Source organism: Curcuma longa, chromosome 4 (genome assembly GCF_044706935.1).
Source record: "Curcuma longa cultivar G26 ecotype Majalengka, Jawa Barat chromosome 4, ITB_CL_G26_1.1, whole genome shotgun sequence".
In the NCBI taxonomy this organism is placed as follows: domain Eukaryota; kingdom Viridiplantae; phylum Streptophyta; class Magnoliopsida; order Zingiberales; family Zingiberaceae; genus Curcuma; species Curcuma longa.
The window spans coordinates 3,986,129-3,998,858 of record NC_133864.1 but is presented as its reverse complement, the minus strand read 5'-3'; the positions used below and the strand labels follow the sequence as shown (position 1 = coordinate 3,998,858).

The 12,730-nt window shown below is 32.8% G+C and overlaps 1 protein-coding gene, 1 non-coding gene and 2 pseudogenes across 2 annotated transcripts; 2 read left to right on the top strand and 2 right to left on the bottom strand.

Annotated features, from left to right (window-relative positions):
- Nucleotides 1–2,598: 2,598 nt before the first annotated feature.
- On the top strand, nucleotides 2,599–4,496 carry LOC141827915 (CASP-like protein 5C1; annotated as a pseudogene).
- Nucleotides 4,497–5,197: 701 nt separating this feature from the next.
- LOC141827914 (putative hexosyltransferase MUCI70) lies at nucleotides 5,198–8,167 on the bottom strand. Its single transcript, XM_074715253.1, has 6 exons — nucleotides 7,840–8,167; nucleotides 7,280–7,494; nucleotides 6,329–6,505; nucleotides 6,093–6,248; nucleotides 5,678–5,954; nucleotides 5,198–5,581 (listed from the first exon to the last, which is right to left on the bottom strand). Exons 1-6 carry the CDS (start codon nucleotides 8,165–8,167, stop codon nucleotides 5,343–5,345), a joined length of 1,392 nt encoding a protein of 463 aa, XP_074571354.1. The 3' UTR covers nucleotides 5,198–5,342.
- Nucleotides 8,168–8,357: 190 nt separating this feature from the next.
- On the top strand, nucleotides 8,358–9,757 carry LOC141825909 (uncharacterized; annotated as a pseudogene).
- Nucleotides 9,758–10,323: 566 nt separating this feature from the next.
- TRNAE-UUC (transfer RNA glutamic acid (anticodon UUC)) lies at nucleotides 10,324–10,397 on the bottom strand. Its single transcript has one exon. It is a non-coding gene; the product is annotated as a tRNA-Glu (tRNA).
- Between the last annotated feature and the right edge of the window lie 2,333 nt (nucleotides 10,398–12,730).

The following is a 12,730-nucleotide window of genomic DNA, read 5'->3' as shown; positions in this document are numbered from 1 at the left end:
AGTTAATATAACATAAGTATAATAAATTATAATGGGCAAAAATGAAAAGGGATTTTTTAATTATTATTTTTAAAAAATATTTTTCAAAAGAAAAATGTCAAAATAATATTTTATTGAATTTTTAATTTTTAAAATAATTAAAAATTATTATACTAATTATTTACTTTTTGATTAATTTTTTTATATTAAAAATATTTTATGTATAACATTTTTGATAAGTTTAATGAATTTAATTTAATATGTTATAATAATTATTTTATAGTTGCTAGGTGCTATAGCTGATATAATTGTTGTAGCTTTCAGGGCACATTGTTGCATGCGACGTTTAATAATTAATGATGTTGGAGTGTCTAAGTTAAGAGCTAATTCGTTTTATAAATTTATTTGATCAGTGAAATATGAGATCGAACTGATCCATCTCATAGAATTGAGCCCTAGGTAGAAAATAATTGAGCTTTAATATATATATATATATTTAAAATTAAATATTATTATTTTAAATATTTTTATATAAAATATTATTAAAGATATTTAATTTTATTAGTAAAATTTTAAAATATAATTCAATACATTGTAAAAAATTATTTTTGTGATCGAAGTTATCACCATTAGTCATAGTAAAATTAAAAAAAATCTCTTAATAATATATTTACTTAATAAATAATTTTAATCAGCTACATAAAATTAAATTTGATAAATAAAATATTAATTAAATCTGATAATAAATTATTATAATATCGGTTAATATACCTTTTAATTTTTATTTTTTAAAGTTTTGAGTAATCAATTAACTTGGATAAAAGTCAAATTTATTTAGTTAAAAATATTTAATTTGTAGTCTTTCATGACAAATTATAAAAGAGAGAGATGGTGTAGATAATAATTTGATTACGCATTGAATTTTGGATAGCAGATTCATAATCAAAAAAGTTTTTAATGATTGTTCTAGAAGGATAACAAAGAATACTAAAAGTATAAAAATAGGGGGGTGTTTGGTTGGGGGTTATCATTGATAACCTTGGTTATCTGTCCAAGGTTATCAACGATAACCTTGTTTGGTTCAGGTTATGATTGATTCCCAAGTAATACAACATCACCGCCACATCAGCAAATGAGTTATAACCCGGTAATGTGATTACCTTGGCAGCCTAAGGTTTTCTACGATTCCTGAGGTTAACGAAATTTTTTCCATGATTACCCTCCGATTTTAAAACTAAGTCAATTAAAAGGTACTATGAAATCTAATTAAAATCAAATTATTTAATTCAATAAATTTTAATTTAAATATTTATAAATTAAAAAATAATTTATTTTAAATTTAAAAAATAAAATTAATGAATTATATTTATTAATTTAATGAATTATTTTATTAAAATAATTATTTTAATAAATTATTTTATTAAAAAATATTTTTTTTAATTTTAAAAAAATAAAATTAACAAATTATATTTATTAATTTAATAAATTATTTTATTAAAATAATTATTTTTAATGAATTATTTTATTAAAATAAAATTATCATATTATCTTTATTAATTTAATAAATTATTTTATTAAAATAATCATTTTAATAAATTATTTTATTAAAAGAAATATAAATTTATTTTAAATTTAAAAATATAAAATTAAGGAATTATATTAAAATAATTAATTTAATGAATTATTTTATTAAAATAATTATTTTATATTTTATATATATATTTTTATTTTAAATTTAAAAAATAAAATTAACAAATTATATTTATTATTTTAATAAATTTTTTATTAAAATAATTATTTTTAATGAATTATTTTATTAAAATAAAATTAACAAATTATACTTATTAATTTAATGAATTATATTAAAATATAATTAAATGAAGGGTAATATAGTAAATATAAAACTGGTTATGTTTTATTCCCTCCAAATAAATAAAGTAAACCAAACAACATTAGGTTATGTTTTATGCCCCATAACCTTGGTTATGTGATTACCTGGTAATCACATAACCAAGGTTATATATCATAACTTGAACCAAATGTGTTTCTCAACTATTAAAGGAATCTATATAAAAAAATATTAATTACTAATAAATATAATATAAATATTTTTAATTTATTAGATAAGTATAACTTTAATCAATAAAAAATTAAAAATTATCTAAATTTTGATAATAAAAATTATAAATTATCAATTAAAATAAAATTTATTTTAGCTAACAATTTTAAATATTTATTGATTAAACTCATATATTTTTAAAATAAAGTAATAATGATATTTTATTTTATATATATATATATATTTAAATATAAAAGAATGTTACCTTATATCCTTTAATTTTTAAAATTTTTTATTTAAAATTTAAGAGGTGCACACGGGTAAGATAAATAATATATTATATATATATAACATCATTATTATAATATACTAGAATAAAAATATTTTTAGATAAAAATATATTAGGTGTTTTTTTTAAAAGGCGCTTTTTAATTATTTTGATAATTAAGTGTGTTTTTTTTTAATTTTTGTTCAAATATAAGTGTATTTGAATAATATTATAAATATGGGATTAAAATGATAAATGCAAAGAAGAGATTGCGTCCGCTTTCCCACCTTCCTCTTCTTTCCCACCTTCCTCTTCATCCAAAAGGGCGATCTTTCTGCTCTCGCTCGCTCGCTCTCCTCCCTTCGATTCCGAGATCGAGAGGAAGGTCAAGAAGGCGGAGGGCATGAGATCGGATGGAGGAAGAGGAGGAAGAAAGGCCGGAGTAAGGTGAGCTCCGGCGCTGGCCGTCGCAATCAAGCGCCCGTCGACGATCTCATGCCCTTGCGTCGCTCCTCGCCGTGCGATGGACGAGACGCCCGGTTCCGTCGGAACTACCGTTAGCTTGTTCCTGAGGCTGGGGCAGGCGATCTTCTCCTCCGCCGCCCTACTCCTCATGTCCGTCGGCGTCGAGTTCTACAGCTACACCGCTTTCTGGTATGCACCTAGTTCCTCTCCTTCTATTCGATCTGAAATCGAACGAATTTCTTCCGTATGCATAAAAGATTACTTCGCGTTGCAGATTGTTTCTCTCGTACATGTGTAGTAAAAGTTTGATTTTATGCTCTGGTTTGTGCTAAAATTGATAACATTGATCCGTCTCTGTACTGCATCAGTTTGAATTTTCAGCGATAACAAATTAAAAAGATGAATAATGTATGAATCATGGAAAAGTGGAAGGGAAAGATGAAATGGAAATCAATAAATTATTCTTTGAGTTGTCTCATTGTTGGATGCATATAGAGCGGATGGATGAGTTTTCAGGGCGGATGATCCTCATTATTTGGAAAAGGGAGCAACAAAAATCTGATCCATCTAGTCCAAATTAAGAAAAAAAACTTCTGATTCCATCTTTCTTTTACCATATACCTGGATGCTTAGTAAAATTTACTGGTAATATTTAACTGACTAAACAAAGATCCAATCTTTCAGTATTATGTTGATGCAAAAATAATTGTTCAGGTCTGTTTGTATTTAATTCATGGACAAATAATCAATCAAACAGTGTAGATGCATATACATCCTTTACCCTTTACTACTCGAAGGGTAGTTTATTTTCAGATGCTGTTTTGTGCATTCAAATTCACCCAGTGAGTCTACACATTATTTGATCACTGGATATTCATTCTCCTCATAGAACTAAAACCTGATTGAATTCATGAAGGAATTTATATCATCATGATCGAAATAATTCTTATTAGAGTGCTAAGTTTTGCTTTGAGGTGATCAGCATTCACATCTGAGATTGAAAGAGTTTTACTTCATATCAAGGAGGTTGAGGTATAGACTATACTAGTTTACAAATATAGAAGATATTTTCCTTGAAGTTGTGTATAGCTATCCTGGACATTTAAGTTTAAGAATTTACGACAAGTTTTCGCCAAGAGTGATCGAATCTTTCTTCTAAGGTTAGCAGTCTCATGGAAATAAAACTTTCTATTAGCAGTGTTAAGTTTTGATGCAGTTTTACATGTGATTTTTTACTCGACAGCTTTCTAGTCACGATCATGGGATTGGTAATTCCTTGGAGCTGCACACTAGCAATGTTCAACATCTACTCAGCTTTTTTCGCGGCTCTCTACGACTTCCTGGCCTTACGGTGATTGTTGCCATCGGAGATATGGTACGTATATTCATCATCGTACAATACTGTAATCGTCTCCAAGTTCTCGTTTTGCATCGATCGGTTATCGATCATCTACTCTGTCAGGTTTTGTCAATCCTCTCCCTGGCTGCAGCTTCTGCATCGGTTGGTGTTATAGATCTCCTCCTCCACCTCAATGGGACTTACTGCCCTCCCAAGTTTTGCGGTCGGTACCAGTTATCTACTGTGATGGCATTCTTAGCTTGGCTTCTAACTGCTGCATCATCTCTTTTCAATTTGAGGCTTGTTGCTTCTGGGTGATATGATTTGGTAAATTGCAAATTCTATTTGTCGACCGAACTCGGAGACTACTAGATTCCCTTGATAGATTTTCTTTCTTGTAAAAGTTACTGTGAATTAATTCATTTCATCTCAAGATAATGCCATGACTATCAAAACATGCCATCTTCTTGGACAACTCTCAAGTGGTTATAGAGTAGAATATGTTGGAGTGAATGAATGGAAGTTTACATGGTAGAGGCCAAACCTTCAAGGAAAATAGGAAATGCTAGAAAACTTTTTTGGGATGAAATATTTACATTGCAGATGATTCATGTTATAGAGTGTTTTAAACTCACTTTGAGCAGACTCATGTTGTCTATAGATCAACTTTCATGATGATTGTGGAGGGAAAAGGAAATGCCACAATTGGGTTTACTTTAGAATTTGCTTTGTTGCTTTGTTTCTCAATGAATGCTTTATCATTGATTGGTTAATTAGAGATTAAAGTTTTGTTTTTCTTTGTTTATTAGAAGTGGAGGATAAAATTAGTCTGTTAATGATTGAATTGCTTGCAAAGTGGAAGGAAGTATATGTTTATTTAGTTAAAGTTAAAGGTCTGATTGTTTGATTGAATGAAAGATATATAGAAGAACAAAGAAAAGATCATAAAAGTATAAACTTTGTGATCCTTTCCCTCCTCTCCTTTGTATCTTCCATTCAAGTAATCAGACCGATAAAGGATCACTAGGCTAGTCGAATGCAAGAACGAACAAACTCAAAGGGCTAATCATTCAGTAACTGATGGAATTACTATCATTCACTCAAAGAATGAAATAATGAACACTATTTTTACAGTTCTAACTGTGTCCAAATCACCTCTTCAGTTTCAGTTAAAGGAGATAACTCGAAAAGAATTGGGTTGAGTGTGAGTTGCCTATTTAAGCATTGAAGGATTAACTGGTTTGCCTTACAAGAGGTTTCACCTTGCGTGTATGTCCGATACTGTTTACAAGGTCCTTTCTGGTACATACAGGAAACATATTTAGTCGAGGGATCTTTAGACGTCGGAGAACATAGGGAAAGCTGAGTTGATCCCTTGAGGTGAATCGAACAACCTCATTGAACCAGAGACACATGAATATGTTTGTCAATGGAGTGTGCTCCCTCACAATGACTGATGCTTCAGCTAGAGCTGCAAAGCGATGAAACTATCAGTAATCACCAATCATTTCACAATTTGACACATTGAAGTCATCAATATGATTTATAGTTAAGGGTAGGAGCAGACCTTTCTTTCCATACAGTCTCTTCTCGTCGGGAATACCATCTAGTCGATACTGAAGTAGTTGAATCTCCACTTCCTCTGGCATTGCTTTGTGTTTCTTTATGACAGCCTTTGCCTCATCATACAGGCTGCTACGAGCTCCATGTTCAGAAATGGCAAGCACAGAATTAGTGCGCCAAAGTAGAGCTTCGAGTACACCTATTGGATCCCTTCGAAATTGGGATTTTGAGTCGACCCAAATTGAAAAACTTGCATTAGGGAAAAGTCGATGGCTCAGCATCTGAAGCAAACAATGGGCGTTTAACAGACAAATCTCATAAATGCTATGTAAATGCAGTAAATTCTCAGACAAACCAATATCTGGCCAAACTGACTGGTGAGAAGTGAATTTTTTTTTTAATGAATTACGACTTAGTACCTTGGGTATTTTCCCATTCAACCGTTGATCCGAAAAAGGAAGATCCTTGACAACCACAATGCGCCAGTTACCAATCATGTGGTCCTCAGCAATTACTTTCCCTTTCTTTTCCTGAGATGAAAGTGTAATTTCATCCCAGAATGCCACATAGCAAACCTGCACATGAAGTGTATTGATGATTGATTCCAAGAATACCGAAAATTGTCCTGTGTAAGAAACATTTTCGTGACCCAAACCTTCTCAAGCGATGCATTTGTCATTCCTATAGGTTGGTACAGATCATCCCCTCCGCCAAATGCACAAGTTGAGACTGCCACTTTGCATGTTTGCATATAATCTTTGTCGATGCCAGAAATTTTAAAGCCTCCTCTTTCACTGTAAAAGCCACAATGCACGACAGCAGTTTCATTAACCTGAAACGAGGTTGTGAAAAAAGTAAATATGATATACAAACACTAAACAGACACCACTCGACCAATGAATCTGCTCTCATTTCAGGTTTAGGTAGGGTTACAATGAGCCACCTCACTGAAAACTAGTTTGAGCACGATACAATATCTTGGTTGCCAATTCCTAAATGAGTCTTAGACTAAAATATAATTCTTCTCATGTAACCTTGTGATCAGAGTTACAGTTTCGTAATAACAAACTTGTCCCTTATGAGCTCATGAGTTGTATTAAATATAAATCTTTTCATCAAGCCTACATATCAAAACATCAATAAGCTGATTTTTAAGTTCAATGTGACATTTAAATTTGGTCAAATACTAATGATATAGGTAGCTTGCAAGATAAGTTCAACATGGAGAGAGCTTTTCAGCTATAACTTATGTTTGTGTTGAATTCCAACACAATTGAGTTTGAGCTTGTTTAGATACCTAAATAAGCACAATTCATTTAGCTACCAAAACAAGTTAGAAACATCCTTGAGCTTGGCAAGCTTCTAGTTGAATCAAGCTCAATCTCGGTAATGATATGTCAAGCTGAGAGATTGAAGAAAGAGCTTCACTTAGTTCTGACTTGTTTGCAGACCCAAGTTTAGCCAAAGTTGATAGTTCATTGATGCATGTGTAAAATGTAATGTAGGCAGTCGAAAGTAACCTCTCACATAATAGTGGAAGAACAGGGAATGCAAACTGGAAGTGTCAACATTAAACACTGAAGATCAAGAAGGAGCAGAATAAAACCTTGAAACTTTGTTCTCTTTCGTCGAGTGTTTGATATCCAGTAAACAAATTAAACCTTCCAGTGCCATTTTTCTGCAGAAATGTAACATTGCCTTCCACATGGTGTTCACCTGAATCTACTTTATATAGCAATTTCTTGGCAGGGAAATCTACTTCTGTAGATGCAGGAAGCTCTAAATTTTCAATCTGCTCTGGACTAAGGATCTTAAGACAGGCTGCCAAATCAAGAAAATGAATGTTAGTGACAGATCTAAATTTGACAACTCATGGCGAACGCTAAATCGAAGACATCCCAGAGGATGAGGATCATAGAGATACAATCGCCCAGGTATGATTTGGTGGTGTGCAGGCATTTCAACGGATGAACTACATGCTAACAAAAAAAAAAAGAAGGAATAATCTGTTGATTCTTTCGCATTGTTATTGGGAGTTTGCCAATTTTCTGGTTCATTGCAAGATCAAAATTTTCATCGAAGCATCTCCTAAATGGAATAATAACGACGAAAAGTATACAAAGATCGATTTTATCGCGAGAAAGGAAGAGATTTCAAGAAGCATACGCTCTCTAACGCCGTGAACGACTCTGGTCATCGGATCGAGGCGATTAAGGTTCCGCGGAGACTCCTCTTCCTTGGCGGAAGATGTCAGATTAGGTCGGTGTTCGTCGGGAAGCTTCTTCCCTACCCGCGAGATCTCGAGGAGAAGAACGAAGGCTGGGAGGAACAGCAGCACAGGCCACCATCGGATCGCGGTCCTCGCCGCCCGCCGGAGGAGCTCGCGCCGCCCTCCGGGCCACGGTTTCTTGCGCTTGTATCGGGCACGGGCTCGCGTCCTCCCCGCGACATCGCCGTCGTCTTCGGAGACGGAGATGGAGACGCCGTTCAACATCATCAAGAGAGAGAGAGAGATGATGTGCTTCCAATGAGGATTCTGAGATGCTCAAATAACGGCATTAATAAACCGGTTTAAATCGTTGTCACAGTTTGGTGCTTGATACAATGACCGTTCCGTTAATAAATCGTGATATAATACATTTATATCGGTGGTTTCATCTCAGTTGAAGTTCAATTAGGGTTTGAGCTAGCTCATTGGAGAGACGAGAGAGCGACGATGGCGCTGACCAACTTCATCGTGACGGTAGTGGGTGTGACCGCCGCCGTCCTCCTCCTCCGCAGCGACGTGAAGCAGTCTGCCTCCATCTTCCGCCGCAACGTGCGCCACATCCGCCAGTGGCTCGAAAGAAGAATCCGCCTCCGCTTCCAAGTAAGAAAAATTGCAACTTTGGAAACATAGGCATTCGGAACCAACTGGTTGCCTCAATATAATTTGATTCCTCAAGCAAATTCTTGAAATGGTTGTGTATGTGCATAGAGATTTGCTGATTGCTCCTTTGCTTGATCGATCACCAGTTGAACTGTGACGTTCTTTTAGGTTTATTCTGAATACGAGATAGGTTTTCACATATAACATAAATCATCACTTGATGTTTAGATATTTGGACCATATATTCAAACTTAGGTAGGAATCATATTTCTAGATGTCGAAATCTGTGTTTGTCATCTCCCTTCTAGATGTCAATCTTAATGCCATGTCTTGTACATTGTAATTAACAACTTCAATGACAACTTTAAATTTGTTTGACACACACATCTTATAAGAATGCAAAGCATGTTTTTTGATCAACATGCCTTTATAGCATCAGAAGAGATGAGGGTTTGAGATACTTACTGTTAATGTACTTTTTTACTTTCCCAACTTTTGAATAAACAAAATAAGATTGAGTTCAATTCCCAAAGAGTGATGTTGAAGTTGTCATAAGATTGAGTTGATCGTTGATAGTGGTTGCAATTTTGCTTATGTGAATAGAATCGATGTTGAAGTTGTCATAAGATTGAGTCTCGTTGATGTTGAATTTTGTTGTCATAAGTTGTCATTGAGTTCGATCGTTGATAGTGGTTAGGCTTCTCCTTGCAATTTTCTAACAAAACTTAAGTAACTTTCGCTTCACTATAACAATATATTTTGGGTTTGTTGACTACAAACAAGAAATACCTTTATTATATTCTCTACCTAAAACCAATTGTTTATATGACTGCCTCTGGTTTTTGATACACTAGTAAAGTTGTGGATGACAATTCTGAATAGTGCATCATAGAGGTTCTAATACTCAACCTCCTTTTATAATTTAATGAAAATGTTTCCATTTATCGCCTTGTCTCCGGTCTCTGCCTTTACTTTATGCATCATCTATCTTCTACAGATCCGTGGAGCGATCGGCACCAAAGGAGCTGGATTCTCAGGCAGTGAAGAAAGACATTCCCAAGGATGAGAAGCATTAGAACAGAAGAGGCTCGAATGGATAGTTCATAACTTCATAGTTTTTTCTTATAGGAATGTTCAGTTTTGTTCTTTGCTTTTCCCCCTCAAATAAGAGTGATTCAGGGATTCTTGTAAGTGGCTTTTGTTGTAGAGATTAACTACTGGTCATAAACTAATTTTGAAGGTAGACGACCTTCTTCTTGATCCGTTCGGAGCACAACTTATGCACATTCAACAATTGACTTCCAGGGTATTCGTCTTATTTGGGATTCAATAGAGTATGCTATTTTGTTGCTGTGTCAAAATAAAGTGATTGTTATTATATTGGCAGGAGAATTTCATGGAGTATTTGAGAAATAGTAGCTCGTGAAATTGTTTTATTTTGTAAAAAATAAAATTTAAAATACCCAAATATAAATACTTAACTCATTACATGATTAATAAATTCAAAGGTGTCAACACAGATTAATGGTAAAAATTAATGTTCATTTTTTTCAGTAAATAAAACATTCTCAAATCAAATGACTTTTCATATACTTTTATGTATAAAACTATATGTTTCTCAAATCTATTCCAATGAATTATTTTTTAAAAATGTAGTATAAAATTTGTAATTTATCTTTTTATATTTTTAATGTTTGAGCTATTTTTTAAATATATAATTTGTAATTTATTTTTTTCTAAGAAAATGAAATTGTTAAGAATAATCAAGAAAAAACTAAAATTTCCATTGCCGGGATTTGAACCCGGGTCGCCTGGGTGAAAGCCAGGTATCCTAACCGGACTAGACGACAATGGATTGGTGATGGAATAGCAGATAGTTAAATAAATAAATATATATTTTAATTTGAGGCGCCTGCACTAAGTACCAAATGAGCTTCTATTATTCATATATATTTTTTTCGAATCCATCTTCATCAAAAATTAGTATTTATTCTTGTATATACTTACATAACAAAACTAATAATAATCATAAAATACTATTGAAAAAAAAATCAAATGTGAGGCTTCTATTTTATTAACTTTCAAAATTATAGCAAAGCGAAAGACCAATTGAACAATATATGAAAAGATCACGACAATAAGATAGAGTTTGTATCACACTCACTTTACCCTCAAGGTAGGGTTGAGTTGACAATTACAGGGTAGATATTGCTATAATAGGTAAGGGTCGAATCTCGATAAAATTGAGAAAAATATCTTTTCCACAGTTGTCAACTACAATTTCTCCATTTACCTTCTTACATATGATCATGAAACCAATCATGTGGGACCGTTGAAAATGCTACAATTGTATTACATTCATTCTATCATCTCCACAAAGCTAACTTTCAAGATAAACAAAAATTGCCCAACTTTTTTTAAATCTTCCACTTGAATAAACACATCATTCTCAAGGCTTATGCAATGCAACTATGTTATTCTTTATTTGTGCCCATTATATCGAGCCATGTTAATACATCAACATGTAACAATATTTATATATATGTAATTCCTTATTTGCAATCTTATTTAAATGCCTATTGGACAAAGTTTTTAAGTATATATATATATATACCTCAATTAGGTTCGTTGGGTATTGGTTGAGTTTTTGTAGGGTGTTTTGTCGGGTGGCGGGGGTCTCGGGTTCCATGTTCGAACACAAACCCCACTTCGGCAACCCCTATAGCTACTAGCACCGCCTTGACACTCCGGCTTCAAGACACAACCTTTGGCCGTTGGGGAAGGGAACACCGGTTGCATGGTCTTGTTCATCGGCCATTCCTCTGTTTGTGCATCACAAAATCATCGATTGCGACAAAAGCAATAGAAGTGCAACAACAAGGGAGATCATTGTTGTTGATAATGCTGATATATACTCCACGGCCATGATTTACCATCTTCTCTTCTTCTCCTCGAACTCTAACTTAGCTCGATCTTTGCTAATTAAGCTCGATGAATGTTTTAAGCAATCATATATATATATATAGTAGTCTTTATATAGAGATTATTAATTGTTGTGACTTATGAGAAATTGTTAAAGTCATGATTTCATGTGGAACTTTGCATGATTTCCACTGAAGAATGTGGAGCTTTTTGATCAAACTAATTGAATGGAGTTGGAATTACATTGAATTTAGTCGAGTGTTGATATTATCACACTTAAATGCAATTTGATTGGTTTCACTCGACAAGTGCGTAGGGTCAAATTAAATGGCGTGATAGAACAAACATTTATGGACATTAACTAATTTAGCGTATGCATTGGGTAAGAACAAATTAGTGGCGCATTGATGCATCATACTTTAATTTTTTTATTGAAGGGCACACTTAATTTCCAAAATATCCATTCTACTCTTCTTATTTATTTCATGGGTTTGATTTGTGAATCTAAAATTCGTATCCATTAGCCCAAAATTCAAATCAATAGTTTTAAGTTGGTTCAAGACCAAATCATGTTTGTTTAAAATGAAACACCTTTTAATTAAAATCAAATAAATTTGATTTATAATTAAATCAAAGAGGGTCTACTTCGTCTTCAAAACACGTGATCCATCCATACTTTTATTCTGATAAAATATCTTCGATATTTGTCCTTCGTCTAGTCCGATCATACTCAATTTCTCTCGATTTGAGAATTTAATTTTCAAACTCGTTTTATGTCTTTTGATAATCTCGTAGTGATGTGACTTTATATGTTCCTGATTTATATTGATTATTCATAATTAACCATTAATTATGAATTGATTATGAGTGACACCTAGTAGTACATCATGACTTCCAATTAATTAAAAAATCATAGTTGATTCCAGAATCATTTCTAAACCCTTCAACAACTACAATTATTCATGTGTCTATTTCTTTCACTCATCTTATACCTGTTTAGTTTAGGACATGGTCTATGTGTTAGTCTTCGTTAGACTGACTATGTCACACCTAGCCCAAGTAATAGTTCATTGTCTTGCGAATTTAAATTACTCAAACATCTGTCCAAAAGAACTATCATTTTGACGTATTTTTACTTAGACCAAAGACTTACGAGTAATAATCCTAACAAGTGATCATAGGGTATATTTCTCATAATAAAAGGAATGGTGAATCTTCTATGAGCTACTCAATCACCTTAGGACACTTCGACTTATACCTAATCAT

What these genes read in the sequence shown, in the direction of transcription:
- LOC141827914 (XM_074715253.1), bottom strand. Translation starts at nt 8,167, where the DNA reads ATGTTGAACGGCGTCTCCATCTCCGTCTCCGAAGACGACGGCGATGTC. An exon ending in AAAGAGAACAAAGTTTCAAG is followed by an intron (nt 6,506 to 7,279) that starts GTTTTATTCTGC and finishes ACCTCGTTTCAG; the next exon opens with GTTAATGAAACTGCTGTCGT. An exon ending in CAAATGCATCGCTTGAGAAG is followed by an intron (nt 6,249 to 6,328) that starts GTTTGGGTCACG and finishes CTTCATGTGCAG; the next exon opens with GTTTGCTATGTGGCATTCTG.